Source organism: Rhinolophus sinicus, chromosome 1 (assembly GCF_057876585.1).
Source record: "Rhinolophus sinicus isolate RSI-liver-muscle chromosome 1, RSI-T2T, whole genome shotgun sequence".
NCBI classification, from domain to species: Eukaryota; Metazoa; Chordata; class Mammalia; order Chiroptera; family Rhinolophidae; genus Rhinolophus; species Rhinolophus sinicus.
The window spans coordinates 214,775,858-214,798,145 of NC_142501.1; the positions used below are offsets into that span (position 1 = coordinate 214,775,858).

The 22,288-nt window shown below is 58.9% G+C and overlaps 1 protein-coding gene across 1 annotated transcript; it reads left to right on the forward strand.

Annotated features, from left to right (window-relative positions):
* Window positions 1-13,763: 13,763 nt before the first annotated feature.
* Window positions 13,764-17,541, forward strand: NKX1-1 (NK1 homeobox 1). Its single transcript, XM_074317747.2, has 2 exons — window positions 13,764-14,133; window positions 16,236-17,541. Exons 1-2 carry the CDS (start codon window positions 13,788-13,790, stop codon window positions 17,102-17,104), a joined length of 1,215 nt encoding a protein of 404 aa, XP_074173848.1. The 5' UTR covers window positions 13,764-13,787; the 3' UTR covers window positions 17,105-17,541.
* Window positions 17,542-22,288: the final 4,747 nt, after the last annotated feature.

A 22,288-nucleotide genomic window follows, 5' to 3' on the forward strand; every position in this document is an offset into this window, starting at 1 on the left:
AAGACACATGCCCCACACCAGGCCTTGTCCAGGTCAGCAGTCAGCCCACGTGTCATCCTCACACACACCAGGGCACCCCCATTTCAGCCGCTGGCTCTGCCTCAGGGCCTGGGTGTGCAACCCCAGGCTTCTCTGCTTATGACACCTGAGCTGTTCCCAGATCTGCTGTGCCAGGGGTGGCGGAGGTGACCCCAACACTCACCCGCAGCCTGACGACAGAGGGGCCCCCGGGTGGGGATGGGGAGGCCTCCAGAGGACACAGCAGGGGTGTCTGCACGGGGCCTGAGGAGCGAGGCAGCCACCGGGATCTGCCTCGTGTATTTGACGCCAAGAGACATCGATAAAATTCTTTTCATCTCTCACCATGAAATGCAACAAACAATAAATACCAGTGGAAAACATTTTCCTTCATTGAAATTTTCTGTCATCAGGAGAGAGATCCAAGCTGGTGCAGTAGATAAACACTGTGCTTGCCTCATCCCGTGAACACATCAAAATTACCACTAAATTACAGAACAAGCAACCTGGAGAACCATCTGAAGTCTGGCTAAACAGAAGTTTTATAACTAAGGGTACAAAGAAGAAGCCACGTTGAGACAGGTAGGAGGAGCAGAGATGCAGAACGGGCCCCAAACCTCCGTGTGGTGGTTGAGAATCAGGAGAAATAGCTCAGCTGTGGAGGTTCCCCCCAGAGGAGCGAGGGACCCCAGCCCCACACACCAGGCTCCCCAGCCCCGTGTCCTGCTGCCAGGGAGAGGAGCCCCCACAACATCTGGCTGTGAGAAACAGGGAGGATTCTGGTCGGAAGGAAGGCAGCGGGAAACCAGCCGTCCTCTTAAATGGCCCACACACAGACTCGCTGGCTCGCAGGCACTCACCTGGGGCTCCGGCAGAGGGACGGTGACTCGGCGGGGTTTCAGAGACATATGAGGAGCAGACAGATGTGTGGCTTCGAGACCAGGGCTGGAGGACAGTCGGCATTTTCCCTGTCAGGGAGCTTCCGTTTCCCACAGGAAACCACAAGGCAGGCGCCATCTTTCCTGCATTGAGCCCGCCCCCTACGCGTACCTCCAAATCTGAATCTGATTGGCCTGATGAGCTCTGCAGCTCCATCTTACTGACTCATTGAGACCCCACTCCTTCAACTCTGCACTGCAGGAAGCTTAATCGGCAGGAAGCTTTACTGTGGCTGAACCGTAGGGGAGCGGGCAACCAGCAGCTGGCCTCAGCGTGTCCTGGCTTTTTGCGGAGCTACCCCAGGCTTGGTACTGGTGTCCTCAGTTCACAGCATGGCCTCTCTCATGCTCCTCCGGGTTTAGCACCAGGCAGTGACCAATCACGGATCACTTTGTAGCTCCTACCAGATAGTAGTTCCTGACAGGTCACAGGCAGTGGGTGACCTGGGCCTGCACCAGAGCCCCTCCCAGGAGGCCCCAGAACCAACATACTTGCAGGTTGGCTTCAGACCACAGTAGAACACAGCCCAATTAGCCCTACAAGTGGCACACACAAAGGGTGGTCTCAACAGGGACCAGAGCCCACTGGGATGAAGCCCACTCAGTGGGGTAAGCCCCGTAAGCTGTGGATGTGGCCAAAAACCACAGCCACCCAGCCTGAGGGCCAGTCCCACCCACGATGTACCAATAGCAATCAAGACAATTATAACGGGAGGGCACACACAACTCACACAAGGGACACACCTGAAGCACGTGGAGCAGGTGACCAGGAAGACTGTTCCAGGGCCCCACAGGGCACCTACTACATAAAGCCACCAGCAAGAGATGCAGCAGATCTACCTAATACATAGAAACAAACAGAGAGGCAGCTAAAATAAGGAAACAAAGAAATGCATCCCAAGTGAAAGAATAGGAGAAACTCCAGAAAAAGAACTAAATGAAATGGAGGCAAGCAACCCACCAGAGACAGAGTTCAAAACTATGGTTATAACAGGAGTGTCCAAACTTTTTTCAACGTTTTTCACCAAGGGCCATATGCGGTAAACTATACAAACAGCCGGGCCACTCACTCCAGGTGAAGTACGTATTGCCTCACCTGGTTTATTTAAGTAAACTAAATATATTTTTGGAATTTGCTGCGGGCCAATAAAAAATGGATTGCAGGTCGCAGTTGGCCCGCGGGCCGCAGTTTGGACACCCCTGGGTTATAAGGATGCTCAGTGATCTCAGGGAGAACTTCCACAAAGAGATAGTGAGCATAAAAAAAAAAAAAAAAAAACGACATAGAAACCATAAAAAAGAACCAGTCAGAAGTGAAGAATACAATAACGGAAATGAAGAATGCTCTAGAAGCAATCACCAGCAGCCTCGATGAAGCAGAGGATCGAATCAGTGATTTGAAGATGAAGGTAGCAGAAAACACCTGATTGGAACAGCAAAAGGAAAAAAGAATTCAATAAAATTGAGAATAATTTAAGAGACCTCTGGGACATCAAGTGTAACAACATTCACATCATAGGTGTACCAGAAGGAGAAGAGAGAAAGCAAGGGATTGAGAACCTATTTGAAGAATAATGACTAAAAACTTCCCTAACCTGGCAAAGGAAATAGACATACAAGTCCAGGAAGTGCAGAGTCCCAAACAAAATGAACCCAAACAGGCCCACAGCAAGACACATCATAATTAGAACAGCAAAGTTTAAAGACAGAGAATTCTACAAGCAGCAAGAGAAATGCAATTAGCAACTTAAAAGGGAGCTCCCATAAGATTGTCAGCTGATTTCTCAACAGAAACTTTGCAGGACAGAAGGCACTGGCACAAAATATTCAGTGTGATGAAAAGCAAGGACCTACAACCAGACTCCTCTCTACCCAGCAAGACTGTCATTTAAAATTGAAAGAGAGATAAAGGGTTTTCCAGACAAGAAAAAGGTAAAGGAGTTAATTAGTTAATTGCCACCAAACCAGTATTACGAGGAAGGAATGTTAGATGGACTTCTTTAAGATGGAAAAAAAGAAGAACAAAATTATGAATGGTACAATGGCTATAGCTACAAATCTATCAACAATTACTTTCAATGTAAATGGATTAAATGCTCCAAACAAGACATAGGGTGGCTGAATGGATAAGAAAAAAAGACCCCTACACATGCTGCCTACAAGAGACTCACTTCAGACTGAAAGCGCACAGACAGAAAGTAAAAGGTTGAATAAGGTTATTTCATGAAAATGTAAAATGGGAAAATGCTGGGGTAGCAATACTTATACCAGACAAAATAGACTTTAAAAAAAAGGTGATAAGAGAGACAAAAAAGGACCCAGGAATCCTCCTTCTGGGTATTTGTCTGAAGAAACCCAAACACTACTTCGAGGGCATGTGTGCATCTATATGTTCATTACAGCACTGGTTGCAATGGCCGAGATGTGGAGGCAGCCTGGGTGTCCACAGATGTAAGGCTGGATAAAGAGAAGGTGGTACATATGTACAGTGGAATGTTGCTCGGTCACGGAAGGGAATGGGCTCTCGCCGTCTGCAGTGGCATGGATGGACCTGGAGGGTACTGTGCTGAGTGGAGTGTCAGACAGAGAAAGACAGATGCAATGTGATTTTGCTTATGTGTGGAATCTAAGAACAAAATTAACAAACAAAACAGAAACAAACTCAGATACAGAGAACATTTTGATGGTTGCCAGACAGGAGGGGGTTGGGGCTGTGGGTAAGAAAGGTGAAGGGATTAAGGTGTACAAATTGGTAGTGACAAAATAGTCATGGGGATGCAAAGTAAAGAATAGCAAATATAATCAATATGGTAATAACTATGTATAGTGTCAGGTGGGTACTAGACTTATCATCGGGTGATCACTTCATAAATTATATAAACGTCTAACCACTATGCTGTACACCTGAAATTAATGCAAAATAATATTGAATGTCAACTGTAACTGAAAATTTTTAAAAGGGGGGAAAGGGGAATAAGAGGTCCATATTTCTGGTATAAAACAAATACGTCATGGGGATGTGATGCACAGCATGGGGAATATAGTCAATAATATTGCGACAGCAGGGTGGAGTGTCAGATGGTTGCTGGACTTATGGTGACCACTTCTTTAGGTAGATAAATGTTGAACAACTATGGTGCACCCCTGAAACTGATATAATGTTGTGTGTTGGCTATATTTTTTAATAAAAATCTTTTTAAAAATTCTGTCACCAGTAAAACTTAATTAAATATTATTACAATGCAGAAAAGGTCAAAGGCAACGGGTTGGTGCCTTTAGGTTCCATTAATGTATGTTAATAAACTTTTTATCTTGGAGCAATTTTAGACCTCCAGAGTTGCTGCAAAGCTGGGAGCTTCTGTGTGCAGTTCCTGTCCCCCTCCTGCCAGCGTCTTGCGCCACACGTGGGTCGAAACTGAGCCCCAGCACTGGTGAGATGCTGTGGGGTAAAACTCTACTTGGGTTCCACCAACTTTTCCCACCAGTGCCCTTTCTGTTCTGGGATCGGGACACCGCACTGCATTCAGCACTGATGTATTTTAATGGGAAAAGGTGCAGGAGGAAACGCTCCCCCTGGAGCCACTCTGGGAGGAGACGTGAGGTGCCTGCAGTGACGATGACAGAATTGTCCCCACATTCTGCTGTGTTTATTTGGGATCCACCGTTTACACACAGGACCACGCAGAACATAGGGATGGAGCAAAACAGAATGCACCCTCCTGGCAGTCGGCCTGTGCCAGGCTGCCCGAGAACAGGGTCCCAGTGTCTTCCACGTGGAGACAGGCTTACAAAGGAGAAGCTGGCATGTGTGGGGTTGGAAGTTCACACGTGTTTCTGTGAACTCAGCAGTAACCACAGCCACAGTGTGGGACGTGCACCGGACCCAAAACACATTTCCCAGGTAGAAATCTTTATCACTGACATGACTCAGAATCGCAGCTCTTGTGACAGTAGGAAGGGGACCCTGTTCACTGCTTTTATTAGTGTTGTTAAATCCCTAAGACAGTGCATCCTGCTCCCTGTCTGCCAAGTGCAGCCAACAGCCTGGTGATGGGGAGGTGGGGACAGGAGCAGCACCATCCAGGCTAAGGCCCAGGGACTGACTGGCAGGGAAGGGGGGCACTGAGGCTGCAGAGGTCCCATGGGCAGTTCACAGAGGGCCAGGGTCCCCAGGTGCCTCAGAGGCCCACGACCACTGGGCAGGGGACTTAGCAGCCACAGCCCAACCTGTGTCCAGGCCGCTCCTGAACGCAAGCTCCCATGGCTCCTGTGGCCTCTCCTCCCAGGCTGAGCCCTGGGAACCACCTCATGCTGGGGTTTTAGCGAAGGGCCCACTGAGGGCAGAACTGTGTTCCCCAGAATTCACTGGCCAGGGTGCAGCCCTCTGCACAGCACCGAGGAGGAAGGGAGAGCTGCAGTGGGTGGTGTGCCCACACCTCACCGGGCAGCCCTCACTCCAAGGACTGTTTGTGTACTGGTTTTGCACACAGAAGAACTGCACTTGCCGAAGATCACGCCACCCAATAGCAGCGGAATCCAGTGTGTCATTCCTCCATTCCACCAGCAAATGAATAAATCCTGCATTTGGGACAGTCATGGCGGAGGCTGGGGGCGGGGGCACATCCCAAACAAGGGAACAGCCAGTGCAAGGGCCCTGGGGCAGGAGTGAGCTTGGTTCCTGGCGGGGGTGTGGTGAGCCCAGGGGACGGGGCTGGGGGTGGGCAGCCAGAGCAGTGCTTGCAGACCAAGGCTACTTGGGTTTTCTTCTCTGTGTTGGGAAGACGTTGGAGGGGCATGAGGTGAGGCCTAGGATCAATGCTCTGAGCATCTCAAAGTGGGGACCCTCCTATCCAGGCTGTCACTTCAGAGAAAGGTGGGAAAGTAGGTGGGGGTAGCCAGGAACCGGGCCCCTGGTGCCCAGCAGTCTGGCAGACCCTCCCCCTGCCAGCTTCTCTGAGCTGGGGGCAGTGACCCACTTCACAGCAGCCCCACTGTGTGGGACCCCATAGACTCCCAGTTCCAAGCGAGCGGGTTCCAAGCAGGTGTGGGGCCCAGGCTGGCGGGGACGAGGCTAGGCAGGCGGGCGGCAGTGTCCTAGGCCTGCACACCAGGCCTCACGGCACCTGTCCCCAGATTAGATTTCTCCTTTCTCATTACCACCGTAATAGGTCCTTCAGACCTCATTCCAGCCCTAGATATTATCTGACCCGTATAATTAATTAATTATAGCCCAAATATTATAGATTATTAAAAATAGCATAACTAATAGTGTAATATCTCAAGCTGTCGACTTTAATAGTCAACATTGTCTTGGCGGCGCTTATCAGCCCAGGACACCCGGTGAGAATATTGATTCCGGGTAATTTTAGCCGTCATCTGCCATCCTGACGGGGAATTGTCAGGTCCTCACCCAGGCCGGGACTCATTTGAAATCGTTAAACCACCGCGTGGCTCACAGTGGATCTTAATGTTTCCTTTTCTCCCTCTTCAATATGTTTCAGCAACAGAGAGGGAAATAAATAGAGAAGTGGAAGGGGAGGGGGGCCAAGCTCAGGGCCAGGGGAGGCGGGGCTGACTGTCTCTTGCCCTGGGGACCCTGGACTGCCCCCTCCCCCGCCCCCAGCCTGTCTTTCCCGGGGAATCTCCTGGCAGAATTGTGCAGGGGGAGGGGCTGAAGGACAGGGCGAGGGACTCAGCATCACACATACACAAGACACACCATGCTGCACCCCAGCGGACCCCCAAATCCAGCCGCAGGCACAGAACACAGGCTGCAGAGACAGACAGTGAGACCAGACTGGGCACAGCCACACACACATGGATATGGATACACCCAGACGCACTCACACACACACTCAGGGACACATGGTGGGCACACACCCATACACACACACACAGACACATGGGCACCCAGACACTCATACAAACACACATGCACTGACACACACAGGAGCCCCCGCTGGGCACATACCAGTGCACGGGCATGCACAGGTGTGGACTCCCAGACACACTCACACACACGGGCACGGGTGTGGAGGACACGGACACACACATCCTCAACCAGCGTGTGTTCACTGAGGACCCGGGTGCCTGCCCATTCTGGGGCTTTAGAATACGCGCGCGGAGGGGCAGTCACAATGAGTGGTGCCCACAGGAGGGCACCTTGGGAAGGTGGGGAGTGAGGGGTGGGGGGACGTTCCAACTGGCTTGGGCAGGGGGTTTTCGGGAAAAGAGTGTCTGTAAAACCATGAGCCCTTCCCCACCCAATTGCCCCCGTCGTCGACCCCGTCAGTCACCCAGTCCCAGCTGCAAATGAGGAGGCCACAGGGACCCTCCACACACAAAAAAAACGGCCCCCCAAGAGGAGGGCGTTTGGCGGTGGGGAAGCGAGTCTCCCCAGGCCTGGTGCCACTGCGCAGCGCTGGGGATGCACGCACACCCACGTGAGCGCGCAGCAGTCCCTAGGCATGCGCCTACCCCCCCCCACCCATGTGCATACGCCCCCCAGCGGACGCGGTCCCCCCCACACGCCCCCACCCGCGACCGCTCGCTGGTTCATTCCCAACCCTACCTCCAGGCGCACGCCTCCCGGCGGACGCTTTCCCCAACCCGCAGAGGTTTCCTAAAGGACCCGCCCCTCGCCCTGGGGGTGGCCAGGGCGGCACGAGGCAGCCACGCGCACCAAAATCGCTCCTCCGAGGCTCCCCTGGAGCTTTACTCAACCTTCTAATTATGATTCATGTGTATGATAATAATAATTTAATAATCAGGGAGCTGCACAAGAGGCATTAACCTCAATTAAGCTCATTACGCGGCCTGACCCACCCCCCACGTGCCCTCCCGACCCCCAGCGGGACCTGCAGGCGCTCGCATGAGTGTGGCATGTGCGTGCTGGGCGGGGATAACTTCACTGAATTCGTTTATTGAGCACCACTGTGTACCTGCTCAGGGCACCCTCCCTGCACCCTCCGCAGATTCCACCGTCTCTCCACCCCATATTCCCCACCCCCTACCCCCACTTCCTCCCTGAGCCCACCGAGCTTCCTTCTCACATCCCTAGCCTTCGGGAAATCCAGCATCAGCCACCTTCTTCCTGCCTCAAGCCCTGTCAGTGTACCTACCTCCTGCTCTCCCTGGTAACCATGTAACTGCCCCCCCTTTGAGGGCACACCTGCCTATCTTGCTCATTCCTACCCCCATGCCCTCCACAGGACCCACCTTGTCAGAGGTGTGCCATGGAGAGTAGCTGAATTAATGGTGAATGGAGGAGTGAGCCCCTCTGGGATGTGGGTGTGGGTCTGGGTGACTAGGAATGCCCAGAAAAGAGCCTGTGAGCACGACCATGGGGCAGGTGAGCAACGGATAGATCATCGCAGCTCCCCCTACCGGCTGGATGGCCTTGAGCACATTATCCATCCTCTCCAGCCTCAGTTTACTCATCTGTAACGTGGTGATCCCCACTGTGCCCTGCCCTTTGGTCAGAAAATCCTTTGGAGCCAGGGTGCCCTCTGAGGCCACGAGCGAGCTGGCCGCCAGCTCTGCAGCCCTGATGTGGGAGTCAGCTGCCCCCCCCACTCTCTTGGCCCCCACAGCCTGAGAGCCTCTCCCACTTGTTCCAGTTGTTGGTTTTTGTTTTACGTTTAAAGGGTTTAAACATCACCTTTGCATCTGGCTGACCCCTTGCCATGAGCCAGGCCCAGCTCCATGCAGCTCCATATAGGAGGATTCAAGCCCAGGCAGCACAAGCCTTGTTAAAGTTTGCTGGGTCCTGGCTTGGCGGTGGTCAGTGGTCTGGCTTCTGATCTGGGCTGAGGCATATCACACACATGGCCTGTCGCCCTCTTCCTCCTCTGGGGTACCCCAGAGTCTGGGGAAGAGAACCAAGGACGGGGCACAGATGTCGGAGAGCGGGTGGGCACCGAGAGAGCGGAGGCGCCGGGCGGGGGCAGGGGGACAGGGGGCTGTGGAGCTGTCCGCCGTGCTGAAAGTGGGCGCTGCAAGCCCCGGGGACGGCCGCGCTGGTGCGCTGTCCGTGGTTCTGAAGATGCCCCTGGTGCGGGCCGCCGGGACGCGGACCCTCGTGTTCCCAGAGCTGTAGAGATCTGGGGGCATCAGCAACCCGTATTCCCTCTCTTTTCTGCTGTTCTAAGTGTGGAGCCCCGTTTCTCGGGGAGTCAAGAGACACCAGGGAAGATATACCTCAGAGAAGGTGAATGAAGAAGCCAATCAGTAGAAAAGGTCGTTTTCCAAACTCTGAGTGAGCAACAGGGTCCCCCATGGAGCAGAGGGGTGCAGAGGTGAGAGGGGGAGCATAGGAGCCTTCTGTCCCATTCTCCTCCTCTGCCTCCTGCACCTTTCCTGCAGGTGCACGAGAAGGTAGCCGGTTCAGAGACGCACGATGTCAGCAGCACGACCCAGAACTGTCTCTAGCTTGCAGGTGGGGAGGTAGTCCCTGACCTGGCTATTTCACAGTGCTGTTGGGAGGAGCCCGGGGGGTCTGGGGTGGGCTGTGCTTTGCACGAAGCAAACATTATACAAAGTGAGGGTTATTTATCCATGTGATCCTGGAGACCCCTGAACACTGCTCCGTTCCAGATTGTCCAATAAAGTTTTCCAGGCGCAAGAGAAGGTAAGCCCCGACTCCTTCTGCCATGTACGATGCACGCTGTGATCTTGTCATCATTCGACCCTCAAGGGGAGGGTAGAAGGACCTTAGAAATCACATGGAATCCCACCCCAACAACTACAGATGAAAAATTGAGGCGGGGGTCCACAAACACATGATGAGCTAGTGGCAGGGTTGGTAGAGTACCCCTCCTGCTCTGGTCTCACAAAAACGTTCCCAAACCCAGGTGCTGGGGAGAGGACACAGGCCATGGATTGAAAGGGCTCGGTGCTCAGCTCCTCCCATCCCTCTCCCTCAAACACCCCCTCCTTCTTCTGCACAATCTCAACCCTCACCCACTCCTTCTGCTGGGTCCTCTTCTAAGGCCGTTTACCACCAGTCCCTCCCTCAGATTTCTATCCTTGTCCTATGTCAGTTCCTGCCTTGACACCCCTCTTCCCAGCCCGCCAATGACCCCATCTGGTCCTGACTGATATGCAGTGGGTGGGGGCTTGGCAATGAAGGGGTGTTTTCTGTCCCCTGGGTGGGCAGAGGCATCCCTGGCTCAGGCGTTGATTTTCTTTTTCTTTTTTTTTTTTTTTTTTTTTTGGAACAGGACTTTTATTGGGGAACAGTGTGTACTTCTAGGACTTTTTTCCAAGTCAAGTTGTTGTCCTTTCAATCCTAGCTGTGGAGGGTGCCGTTCAGCTTCAAGTTGTTGTTCTTTCAGGCTTAGTTGTGGAGGGCGCAGCTCAGCTCCAGGTCCAGCCGCCATCACTAGCTGCAGGGGGCGCAGCCCACCATCCCTCGCGGGAGTCGAGGAATCGAACTGGCAACCTTTTGGTTGAGAGCCTGCGCTGCAACCAACTGAGCCATCTGGGAGCTCAGCGGCAGCTCAACTCAAGGTGCCGTGCTCAATCCCAGTTGCGGGGGGCGGAGCCCACCATCACCTGCAGGACTCGTGGAGTTAAACCGGCAACCCCGTGGTCGAGAACCCACTGGCCCATGTGGGAATCGAACCGGCAGCCTTCAGAGTTAGGAGCATGGAGTACCAACTGCCCGAGCCACCGGGCCGGCCCTGATTTTCACCTGTCAGTGCCCACCTGGGGCCCCGCAAGTGAAGCTGGTGGCTTGGAGATAACCCGATATGGCAGATGGGCAAAGATTGCACAAATGAGGGTCTAATTGACAATCAATTGTGATTAGGAGCAAAAGAATGTCTTTATAGCACCAGACGCTCTGGTTGAAGTTGGGGGAGGGAAGGTGGTTTAGGGTATCTGGGAGAACAGGAGGGACGTTGCCCACCTGTCTGACTTGGGCTGTCCCTTAGAGGTTGGGATACAGACGGGCAGGGGAGGGTGTGAGGATCTCCCTGAGGCTTGTCCATACACAGCACCCCCCCTTCCCATGGGAAAGCGACTTGACGTCCCCGATGCGGCTCTGGAGGTCTGTTCTCACATCCTGTTGCCCCAGGCCTGCTCCCCTGGGCCGCCATTTCCCTGACAGCTGCAGCTCCTATTAGAAAGTTGCAGGGAGGGAAGCGAGGGGAGGGCACGACCAAGGAGGGGAACCTTGGCAGCTCCAAACTCCAGGACAGTCACAGCGCTTTCTTCCAAGTGGCACAGCCCTGAACCAGCTCCCACCTCCCAGCAGGGACAGAATTCCGGTTGCTTAGCATGTGCGCGTTTGGGGGAGAACACCGTGTGGTTGCATATTACGACTTATTATTTCATGGTGCTTATTACATATCATAGTTAATATGCTGTATCCTATTGACTGTGTTTTAATGATGCCCACCGTGCATTAGGCTACCTGCATCATACAAAACATCATTTTACACGTGTTTGTGTTCGTGTTGAATGAAAGTTGTGCCATGAGAGCTCACACTTCTTACCTGCCAGCGTCTAAAGTGTATGTTGGGAGTGAGAGCAGAGCCAGCAGGGTGTGGGCGCCATGGCTGGCGTGTTTGCCCCTCCCCTGGTGACCTGCGGTAAGGACCGACGACAGACGCTGTGGCATGGAGTGTGAGTGCTTGAGGGGACTGTGAGGCTCTGTGTCACACTGAGACCACCGGGAGCCAGGTCAGAGGTCTGCACTGGGACCTGCCTCCCAGGTGCCCAGCACGTCTGCTTCATGGGGTTACAGCGTGGCTGCTCAGGGCCAGGAATGGGGGGCGGCGCGAAGGCCAGCGCCTGGGGGAGGCTGGCTGCAGGGATGAGTGCCGTCGTCGTGGGTCATGTGCCCCAGGTGGCGTGCCTGGGTGCTCATGAATGAATTTGCGCACATGTATGGTGCGTGCTGGTGAATGAGTGTGTGTGTGTTGTGTGTGTGTGTGAATGTGTGTGCACATCTATATTCAAACTTAGCTGGGGGGAGGGGTGAAAAGAGCCTAAGAGTCCCTCCAGGAAGGTGGGGGCGGGAAGGAGATAATTACCTCCCTGAGATGAGAGATTATCCGCCCTCCTTCCCCCAGCGGTGATTTATAATTTAAAGATAAAGAATAATCAAGTGCTGCCAAGGAAGGACACAGCGTTGTGGGCCTGATTAGAATCTCCGGACGGACCGGCACGCGGGGGAGGGCGCGGGCTGGCAGAGGGGAGGCCTTTACTCCCCCAGTCCCAGCCTCCCTGAGGCTCAGCATGTCCGAGCTTGGCCCAAATTACAGCCGATCGGTCCCCCATTATTTCTCCCAACTTTTAATTTCTGCTTCCAAAGGATCATTGCCCGCGGTAATTGCGAAGGACCCGTCCTTCTGCGCGGAGCAGGCTCCGGGGACCGCAGTGTGAGGCGACGCGCACATCGCTCGTGCACACGCGCGCACACTCACCCCCGTCACACACAGCCGCACGCCCTGAAGACACTCGCACGAGTCTCCCAGCTGGGTCCCACCGGCGGCCGGTGCGCTCGTGGGCGTGAGCAGGTGTGGTGGGAGGAGGGCGCGGGCGGAGGAGCCGTGCTCCCGCCCCCGGACACCAGCCGCAGCGGTCCCTCCGAGGGCAGCAGGGTCTGCGGTGCGAAGCTCTCCGCTGTAGATAAATGTGCACAAATAGAGCCCTGGACCGAGGGCGTCCTGGTCGTCCCGGCGTGGGGAAGGGAGAGCTTGCCTTCATGTTTCCCCTTACTTGAAGAGTATCGATTTTTGTGCAGGTCGCCTGCCGTGGGTACGATTCTTCGGTCCCCATTTTGGGGGCGGGGAGGGGGCAGGAGGGCCATCCAGCCGTCACCCTTTTCCATTCGGCTCCTAAGGAGCGACCCGAGGGGCCGCCGGCCCCGCCCCCCGCGGAGAAACCAGGCGGGGCCCTAATTTGACGAAGCGAAGGGGGTGGGCGCCGGAGGGGATGGAGGGGCAGAGACCCTGGGCAAGGAGACCCCGAGATGCGAGCGGAGACTCCGAGCCGAGCGACCAAGAGAGGCGGGAGCGAGCTCTACGGAACGTGTGGGAGGGGGCTGAAGACGCGGCGAAGACACCAAGAGTCGGCCCCTGAGGACCCCACCCCCTGCCCCAGCCGCCGAGGGGCGCCGGCGCCTCCCGAGCGGACTGAGCGCCGGGGCCCAGTGGGAGAGGAGAGCCCGGCGGGCGCCGCGTCCCGCGCCAGGATGTCCCAGCCAACTCCGAGCGCTCGCCCGCCCGTGCGCCCCGGGGCCTCCGCAGGCCCTCAGCCGATTGATCCCGCAATTATTTAAAAGCCGGACTGTCTCCTCCCCTTTCGCCCAGGAGGCGGGAGCGCCGTTTCCGGACGAGCGGAGGCGCAGCGACACGCCGCTGACCGCGAAGCCGGCTCGCGGACTACACGCCGGCTCCCGGCTGCGCGTCTGTAGGTCCGGCCCGGGTCCGTCCGTGTGTCCCGCGCGGGGCCCGCCTCCTTCGCCCGGGATCGTTCGCAGCCAATTAGGCGCGCGCGCTAACGAGGGCGGCGGAGCCCCGCGGCCGCCTGCGGGCGCACGTGTGTGCGGCGTGTGGGCTCGTGGGCGCCGCTGGCGGGGTCGCCATAAATGCGCGGGCCGGGCGCGGCGGGCGCCTGAGGCGGCGTTAGAGGCAGCGCCAGGCAGCACTGGCCGAGTGCGGGGCGCGGCGCGGGGAACGAGCTGAGCCGCGGCCGCCGGGGATGGGAGCCCAGTAGCCAGCGGGGCCCGAGCGGCCGGATTGGCTGGAGGCCGGCATGAGCGCCAGCGGCCCGGCAGCTCCCGGGGACGGCCCCGCTCCCGCCGCTCCCGCCCGCGACGCCATGGACGGGCACGCTGAGCTGCCTGCCTTCCCCCGGGCTGGGGCCCCGCCGCTAGCTGCCAGCGACACGGTGCCCGCGGTGCCCGAGGGGGCCGGGGCGGCCCGTCCCGCCCCGCCGCCGCGCCCCACTTCCTTCTCGGTGCTGGACATCCTGGACCCCAACAAGTTCAATAGCAGACGACGCCGCTGTGTGCTGCTGGGCCCTGTGGCGCCCGCCGCGTGCGCCCCGGCCCCGTGCGCCCCCGTCGCCGCCGCCCCCGGGCGCCCACCGCGCGCAGAAGAGCTGGAGCGCCGCGCCCTCGCCGCCGCCAGAGAAGCTGGAGCCGCCACTGGAGCTGAGCCCCCGCGTGAGTAGGACACCGCTGGCGCCGGATCGCGGGGGCCGGGGCCGGGCCGTGTCTAAGCGCTTACGCTCCCGGGACCCCTCGGCGAGCCTAGAGGGCTGGGGACCAAGGCTCGGTGGAAAGTTCGCAGCGCGCGGGGTCCGTAGCAGCCCGCCCGCGGCCTCCGTCCCACCCGGACTCTGGGGCCCACACTGCACCGCGCCTCGCGATGGCTCTGCCGGGCGGACCCAGGGCCGCAGGACTGCAAGGCCGGCCCAGGTTTGGACACCGCGCGTCTCCAGTGTTGGAGGGTAGTAGGTGCCAGAGAAGGAGACGTGCGCAGCGGCTGGCCCGTGACCTCCCCACCTCCACCGCAGCCGCCTGAGGCCTCCTTTCCTGTTCTTTTTTTTTTTTTTTTTTTTTTTTTTGGACAAATCAGACTAATTGTGACAAAATGCTGGTTATCTCTGGAAAAACAATTAAATCCCTTCGATTACAGTTAAGGGGAAATGTGCTTAGCGGAGGAAAGCGGCCGGTAATGGGGCGGCCCGCGCCCCGGCGCGGTCGATATCCCATTACGGCAGCATGCATATCTCTTTCAAGCACCTTGCAAACTCCCCCCGAACATCTAAATTATAGGGTCAAAATTCGGATAATTACTCGATTAAAACCTATTACACTTATTAGGGGCCGCTATTGATCGAGAATTGCATTCGACCGGCTCTTGATTGCTTTTGGTACCCCCCCCCCAGCCCTTCCTCCCTCCAACTTCTCGGCCCCTCGCTGGAGGGACCGGGAGCGCAGGGCGGGCAGGACTGGGGCCTGGGTACCTGCACTCCTCTTCTTCGGGTGGGGCTGAGAGGAAGGAAGAGCAGCCCAGGCAGCCGCAAAGGACCCTTGGTGCTTTCTGCCTGGCCGGGGCTCTGGCAGTCTCCACGCGGAGCCTCCACCCGCATGGGGAACCCGTGCCAGGAGGAAGGCCCAGTCTCTTGCTGGTTCAGGGTGGAAGCTGGGCCAAGACTCCTCCGTCTGCAGACCCCCCCTGGACTGGGCAGGGGCTGGATGGCAAGGTGCTGTCCGGGTCGCCGCTCCTGCTATGGGGTGTGGGTTTGGAGGCCAGGACTCCTGCTCTGTGGGCTGCCAAACTTCTGCTGTTGCCTGGAGGAATCGGCCAGGACCAAATTTGTGCTTTATTTCCTGGTTTCTCGGTGCCAACCTGACCCCACAGTGGGGCCTTGGTGCCCGACTGAGCAGCGTGGTGTAGGGTGCCTGCCCTGGCCTATCGCCTCTCATGGTGGTACAACCATTGGTGGGGCTGGGAGCTGCATAGATGCCCCTCAAGCCCTGCCCAGGACACTTTCTTCCAAATTTCCGAGACTCAACATTCAGCCACCGCTGGGCCTCTACTTGAAGTTGGTCTGTGTGTCTATCGGGGACTCCCACCCCGCACGGTCCCAGCACTGCTCAGGATCCCCACCTCCCAGGCCAGGAACTCTGGACAAGGCCAGATCCGCAGGGGCCTCAGCGGGAGGACAAGTTCCAGGGCCGGAGCCTTGAGGTAGAGACGGGGCCGGCGCAGCCGATTTTGGTGCCCAGAAGTCCCTTTCCGGTGGCCTGCGGCAACCCACCCCAGGCCTGTGGCCCCGCGGCTCTTATATGCCCCGTAATTGGCTGGCCCCGCGCCTTGCCGTAATTGGAGGGTAATATACGCCGAAATAAATTAAATGGCCCTTAACTAGTTTGTACATTACACAAAATGAGTTTAATTAAGTTTGTATCTGCACCGCGGATCGATCTGAGTTTTCGCTCCGCTGGAAACTCCACGGCAGCGGCGGGTCCCGCTCGTGCAAAAGCGCGGGGCTCGGAGACCGCGGGACAGCAGGAAAGGAGGCCGGACGAAGGGAGGCGCGCGGGCGGGTGAGACGAGCGAAGGGGAGAGGAAAGGAGAGTGAAAGGGTCGAGGAGAAAACAGAAGGAGGCAGATAAACGAAGAGAAGCGACGAAACGGGGAAAAGGGAGTCATTGCGGGGGGAAGCGGGAATGGCCGGAGGGAGCGAGCGAGCGTGGAGAGAGGGAGCGGGTCCTAACTGTCCTATCCTCCCTCCCTGTCCCGTCCCCGCCCGCAGACGCCGGCGACCCCTATCAGGCGGAGGAAGCCGAGGCCAACGGCTACAGCAGCGGCGGCGGCGGGGGCCGCAGCCCGAGCGCGGACAGCGGGGACGAGGCGCCCGACGACGACGACGAGGACGAGGCGCCGGAGGCGGGGGCGTCGCGCAGCGCGGAGGAGGCGCGGGGAGGTGGCAGCGGCCTCGCGGCCCGCGGGTCGGGCTGCTCCGGCGCGGCCGAGGCCGAAGCGGCCCCCGGCACCGTCGACGAGGCCGCGGTCCCCGGTCCCCGCGGGAACTCGCCCGGGGTCCCTGGCCCGCCCGGGGCCGTGGCGGCGCCGGGAAGCGCGGGGACGACCCCGCAGGGCGCGGCGACGGCGACCAAGCCCAAGCGGAAGCGCACGGGCTCCGACTCCAAGTCCGGCAAGCCGCGGCGCGCGCGCACCGCCTTCACCTACGAGCAGCTCGTGGCGCTGGAGAACAAGTTCAAGGCGACGCGCTACCTGTCGGTGTGCGAGCGCCTCAACCTGGCGCTGTCGCTGAGCCTCACCGAGACACAGGTCAAGATCTGGTTCCAGAACCGCCGCACCAAGTGGAAGAAGCAGAACCCGGGCGCCGACACGAGCGCACCGACCGGCGGCGGCGGGGGACCGGGGCCGGGCGCGGGGCCGGGCGCAGGGCTGCCCGGCGGCCTCAGCCCGCTCAGCCCGTCGCCGCCCATGGGCGCGCCGCTCGCCATGCACGGCCCGGCCGGGTACCCGGCGCACGGCCCCGGCGGCCTCGTGTGCGCCGCGCAGCTGCCCTTCCTGCCGAGCCCGGCCGTGCTCTCGCCCTTCGTTCTGGGCTCGCAGACCTACGGCGCGCCGGCCTTCTACGCGCCGCATCTCTGAGCACCGAGACGCGCGGCCCGGACCCGCCGGCACCCGCCGGCCGGCTCTTTTGTGAGGCCCGGTGGTGGATTCTGTACATAGCCGTTGCTACGGAAGAGTTTTAAATTTGTAAATGACTGTCCGCGTCGGGGCCGGGCTCGGCCGCTTGCAAGCACTTTGCCGAACTTGCCTCAATCAATAAACCGCAGGAGGCCGTGCCCGCGTTGCTCAGGCTCCTGCACCGCCCGCGCCCGGCCCTCCTCGCCTCCATTCGGTGGGGACGTTGGCGCGACCCAGGCGCCCTGGGGGTGTTCGATCCGGCGCGGGGCTCGGGCCCCAGTTTCCTCGCGGCCTCAGCGTCCCGCAGCCAAAGTCGCCCGTTACGATGTTGCCTGGGTCCCCCAACGAGCTCGGGGCTGTGCGAGCTGAGGGTCCGGTCCGAGACGCCCCTCTCTACGCCTTCCCTCTCCTGGACCCCGACCCCGGTAATCTCGGAACGTCCCCGCGCTCCCTCCTGTAACCTCAGGCGGGTCTTGGGGAGCAGGGATGCCGCGTGGGACAGAGCGGCGCAGGGTCTGGCTGGGCGCAGCGCTCTCCCCCTCAGCCCCTCCGCCGCTAAGCACCAGGCCAGGGCAGCCCGCGTGGGGCGCACCCGCCTGCTGGCCGGCTAGGACCGAGCTCCTGCGGGGGGGGGGGGGGAGGAAGAGGAGAGGAAAACCAGGGCGCGCGGGGCGGGGGTGGGGGGGGTGTTGAGCGACCGACCTGAGGACTCCCACCCACAGGAATCCAGTGCTCTGGCCGGCACGGCCACCTCTCAGTGACCTGCGGGGTCCCTTCTGGGCGCAGTCCCCACACAGGATTCTGAAGCCCTGAGCCAGGTGGCTGTGGGCATCACTGTTCGGTGACAAGGGGTCCCCACAGCAGCACCGCCCAGGACTCAGAAAGGACTCATAGGGGTCACAGAATGCTGGGCTTGGTGGGGCGGCGTGCCTCGCCATGTGGCTGGTCCCCAGGCACGAACCCTGTGCCGTCCGAGGGATAGGGCCTCACTGGGCCCGCGTCCTCCAGGCATCCCCACTGAGCCAACTGAGCTCTCTGAGGGGCTGTCCCTGCACCAGTAAGCCCATTGCCACCACTGCTACAGGGCTGTGAGCTGATAATGGGGTTGGGGAGCAAGATGACCCTGCGGGGGTGGGGGGGTGCGGGGGAGTGGCAGCGACCCTACCTCACCCCAGGCAGGAATGCCAGAGAGCACCCCACAGTGGCTTCTCCATCAGCAGAGGGCAAAGGGCGGGTGAGGAAGCCCTGGCCCGTGGGGCAGCTGGGACTGACCTGCTCGTGTTGACACTCCCATGGCTTAGGGTGCCCTTCACCCTCAGATCCCCAGGTTCCACCCATGTGGCACCCTCTTCCTTTGCTGTCCTTTCTGGCACAGCCAGAAGGGTCATGAGCCCCGAGGCGTGACTCCCTGTTTCCCAGAGCATCACACTGCCTGGGAGTAACAGGAAGGGCACAGGAGGGTGCGGCCTCCAGGGTGTAGGCAGCTGACTGAGGAGCCCCAAGAGGCTCCTGGCCTCACATGAAATCATCAGCAGTACTGAGCTCTTAGCCTGAGCTGGGCGTGAGAGGCTGCAGAGCAGGAGTCACAGCCTCCACCTCCAGCAGCTGGGGGAGAGGCCAGGGCTGGGTGCACCCACCAGGGCCTGGAAGGAGCCGGGTCTGCCCCCAAGGACTCCTTGCTGAGCTCAGTTGGGCTTGGAAGACTAGACACGGACACATGGCGATCCCAGCCCCAGCCCCTGGGTGGTGCTCAGCCCTCGGCCCACTGTCACTGCCTGACCTCTACCTGCCAAGCTGCACCCACCTCCACTCAGCCTGGCCCTTCCCCATCCTGTACCAGAGGCAGATAGGGGAAGAAGGACAGAGGGAGTTTCGGACAGAGACCCGCCTGCTCTGGCCTCCTCCCTCTCCTCACCCCACATCCTGTCTTCACCCACCGAGGCTGACCAATCTTCGAAGTTCACCCAAAAGCACAGCGGCCACACATGTGGACCCTGAAACACCAACCCTGGCTGTGGAGCAGGGGTGCAGGGTGGGTTAGAGGCCATGAAGCCAGGAGAGCAACAGCCCCAGGTCCGTGCCCTCTCTTCCACCTTCATGCTCCCGACTTGGCCACACTGCTGGCACCTGGGCAGGTCCTGCTGTGTGTGTGTGGCTGCCCCTGGCACATCCCTTCTGTCTCCGTGGTGCAGACCCAGCGTGTGCCGACCTTAGCGGGGACTGGCCTATATCAGCCCATCCGAGCTGTGGTTATCTGCACATTACAGGGGCGCAAACTGAGGCCTGGGAGATTATGGGGCTTGCTGGGGGTGGCCCTCACACTGGCCCCAGCCTGGGGGCTCCTGCTCTGTCCTGGGGAAGCCCAGGTCAGGCCCGGCTCCAGCACCAGCTCTCCACCTCACTGTCTCATCGGGTCCCCAGAATCCACTGTGCACCTGGGGAGCTGGGGGGTACAGGCTCCTTTGGCTGCTTTCCCGGGAAACCCAGGCTGGCCCCACCATTCCTGCTCCCACTAGGTTTGGAGGCCCGTCTGCCTGCCCAGTTTCCAGCCCAGGGTTCCTGCGTCTGACTCAGGGTTCCAGCTTCCTGGGCCCTGAGCTGGAGGCAGAGGTGAGCGCTGACCTTGCTGTTCCCTCATCCCTGTCATGTGTCCTCCCCTCTCCCGTGGTCCCACTTTGGTCTGTGTCTTGAGGGGCTGTCTCAGCCCCCGGATCTGACTGAACCCTGGGACGGGTCCTCCTAAAGTTGCTAGGACCAGTCCTGGCCCAGACAGCATCAAGCCCACAATCCCAGAACTGTACCCATGTGGTTTCCACAACAAAGCCACTCACATGGAAGGAGCCTCCTGTCAATAAACGAGGCACAGCCTCCGTCGGTGCCAGCCCAGATATGTGCAGGCCCAGCCGAAGGCCTCCTGGGGCTCTGCCCCCTCTGTGCACAGCCCACAGCCCACAGCCAGCATGCTGGGGTCCCTTGCTGTGCGTTAGGATTGGCTTTGGCTGCAGAAAGGAGAAAATCTGAATGAACAGAAGTTGAAAGAAGATTGTTTTTCTTTTATGTGAGGGAATTTTGGCCCTCGACAGCTATGACACCTTCACAGAGTCCTTGGAGACCCTACTCGGTCCAGCCGCCTACTACACAATCCTTGGGCTGGACCCTCATCCTCAAGGACCCAGGTGAAGGGCAAGGCTCCAGCCATCACATCCCCATTCCTGTAAGCAAACAGGAAGGGAGAAGGGCACACCCTTTTCCTTTTAAGCTTTCCCAGAACCCCATGTGAATAGCTGCTCACATCTTATTGGCCAGAGCTTGCTCATGTGACCACTCCTGGCCAAAGGAGGCTGGAAAATGTAGTTTTTTTTAGGCTGATGCTGTTATTAATATTTCCTGTAATAAGGGGAGAATGGGTCTGGGGGCAGATAGCAGACCTGCCACCTTTGCAAAGAACCCTTGCCCATTTCCCTGGCCAGCTTAAGTTTAACCAGCTTTGTTCCGCCCCTGGAAACCCCTTGTTGCTGGGCATGTTGGGGACTGTGGGTCTCATCCAGCCATGGCCACACCCTTGAGTGGGCACTCACCTGGCCAGTGGCCTGCTCCCCGTGCCACTGTGTTCACTTACCCCTCTCAGGACCCCCACCCCCACCCCTCCCACAGCAGGGTCCTGCCACGTGCCCTCCCGCCCACATGCACCACCCCACACCCTCTCATCACCCACAACTCTCTGCTGGGCTCTCAGCCTTGACCCAACCTGTATGGCTCCCAGCTGCCCTGGCTCAGCCCCTTTCAGAGCCAAAGTTACCAAAATAGCTGCCTATACTCTTCTCTGCACCGCGTCTCCACTTCTGTCACCCTGCTCCTTTGCAGGGATCCTCGGTGGCTCCCTACATGCTGATGCTGGGTTCCTTCTCAAAACCATGGGGAACCCAGGGATCGCGGACCCATCGCGCCCACCTGCTGTCCTGCAGAGGCAAGATGAGCCCCGAGGGCCTGGAGGGCCAGGCCCGGCTCCTTCCCATCTGGGACCACAGCCCCAGCCCCGCTTCACCTCACAGCAATTCCTGGAGGCCTGGTGTGTCCTTGCTCACCTCCCTCCCTGCCAGCCTAGGCCATCGTGCCACGTCCCCAGAGTGCCCTGCTCACACGGGAGCAGAGGGCTCTTCTGTGGGTGCCTGTTCAGGCTGCCCAGCATCCCCCACTCATTGGTGCCCCTCCTGTCTCTCCTCCCTCACCCGCCCCCTTTGTCACTTGTTGCGTACCCCTTGCTCCTGGTCAGCTGGCCTGAAATGACACGTCCACCATCCTAGGGTAGCACCCAGGACCCAGAGCAGAATCCCTAGGTCTCTGTCCTGTGGCAGCATGAAGTGTCACTCAGCTCAGAGGGACCTTCCCCAGCCCCATGGGGGAGCAGGAGAGGCCTTCTGAGGGGTGGGAAGGCGGGAGTAACCGGGCTGGGAGTGGGGTGAAGCAGGTCATCCTTAGGGATGCAGGGTGTGTCACGAGGAAGGCCATGGGGCTGAGGCCCACAGGCCCACGAGGGGGTCTCGTCCACTCCAGGGCACCATCCTCCACAGGCAGGTGCCAACTCCAGGAAGCCATGTCCCATGGCCCACCCCATCTTACGCAGTCCCCTGTAGTGGCCCCTGTGGAGCAGCCTGCTGGGGTGCTGGGAGCAGGCTGAGCCGCGGGTTAGCCGGCCCAGATGGCTGCTTCACCAGACAGCTGCTCTGGAGCCCTGCTGGCACGGGGCCCACAGCCTCCAGGCCGTCTGCGACCACCCCATTAGGGGGCACTTCTCCCACAGGTGGGCTCACGCCGCTGGCTCCAAAGGCACCTGCTGGCCAGGCTGGCCAGGCCCCTGCCCCTTCCTGATTAACAGGGACCCAACCAGTGTGACAAGTACAGGTGGGAAAGGGGGCTGCTGAGGACATCACTGGGGCCTGCGGAAAGTGGGGCCCTCCCCCAGGACTCCCAGCACCCAGTCACTTGACACCCTGGACTCCGAGTGGTAGAGTCTGCACTGAGCCCCCACTGCGGCACTGCCCTCTCCCCCAGTGGCCAGAAACACACTGACCTGCAGGTGTGTCTTTTAAGAAACACTCGTGGAAATTCACTGAAAGATCTGATACAAAGAGCATCAGCAACAAA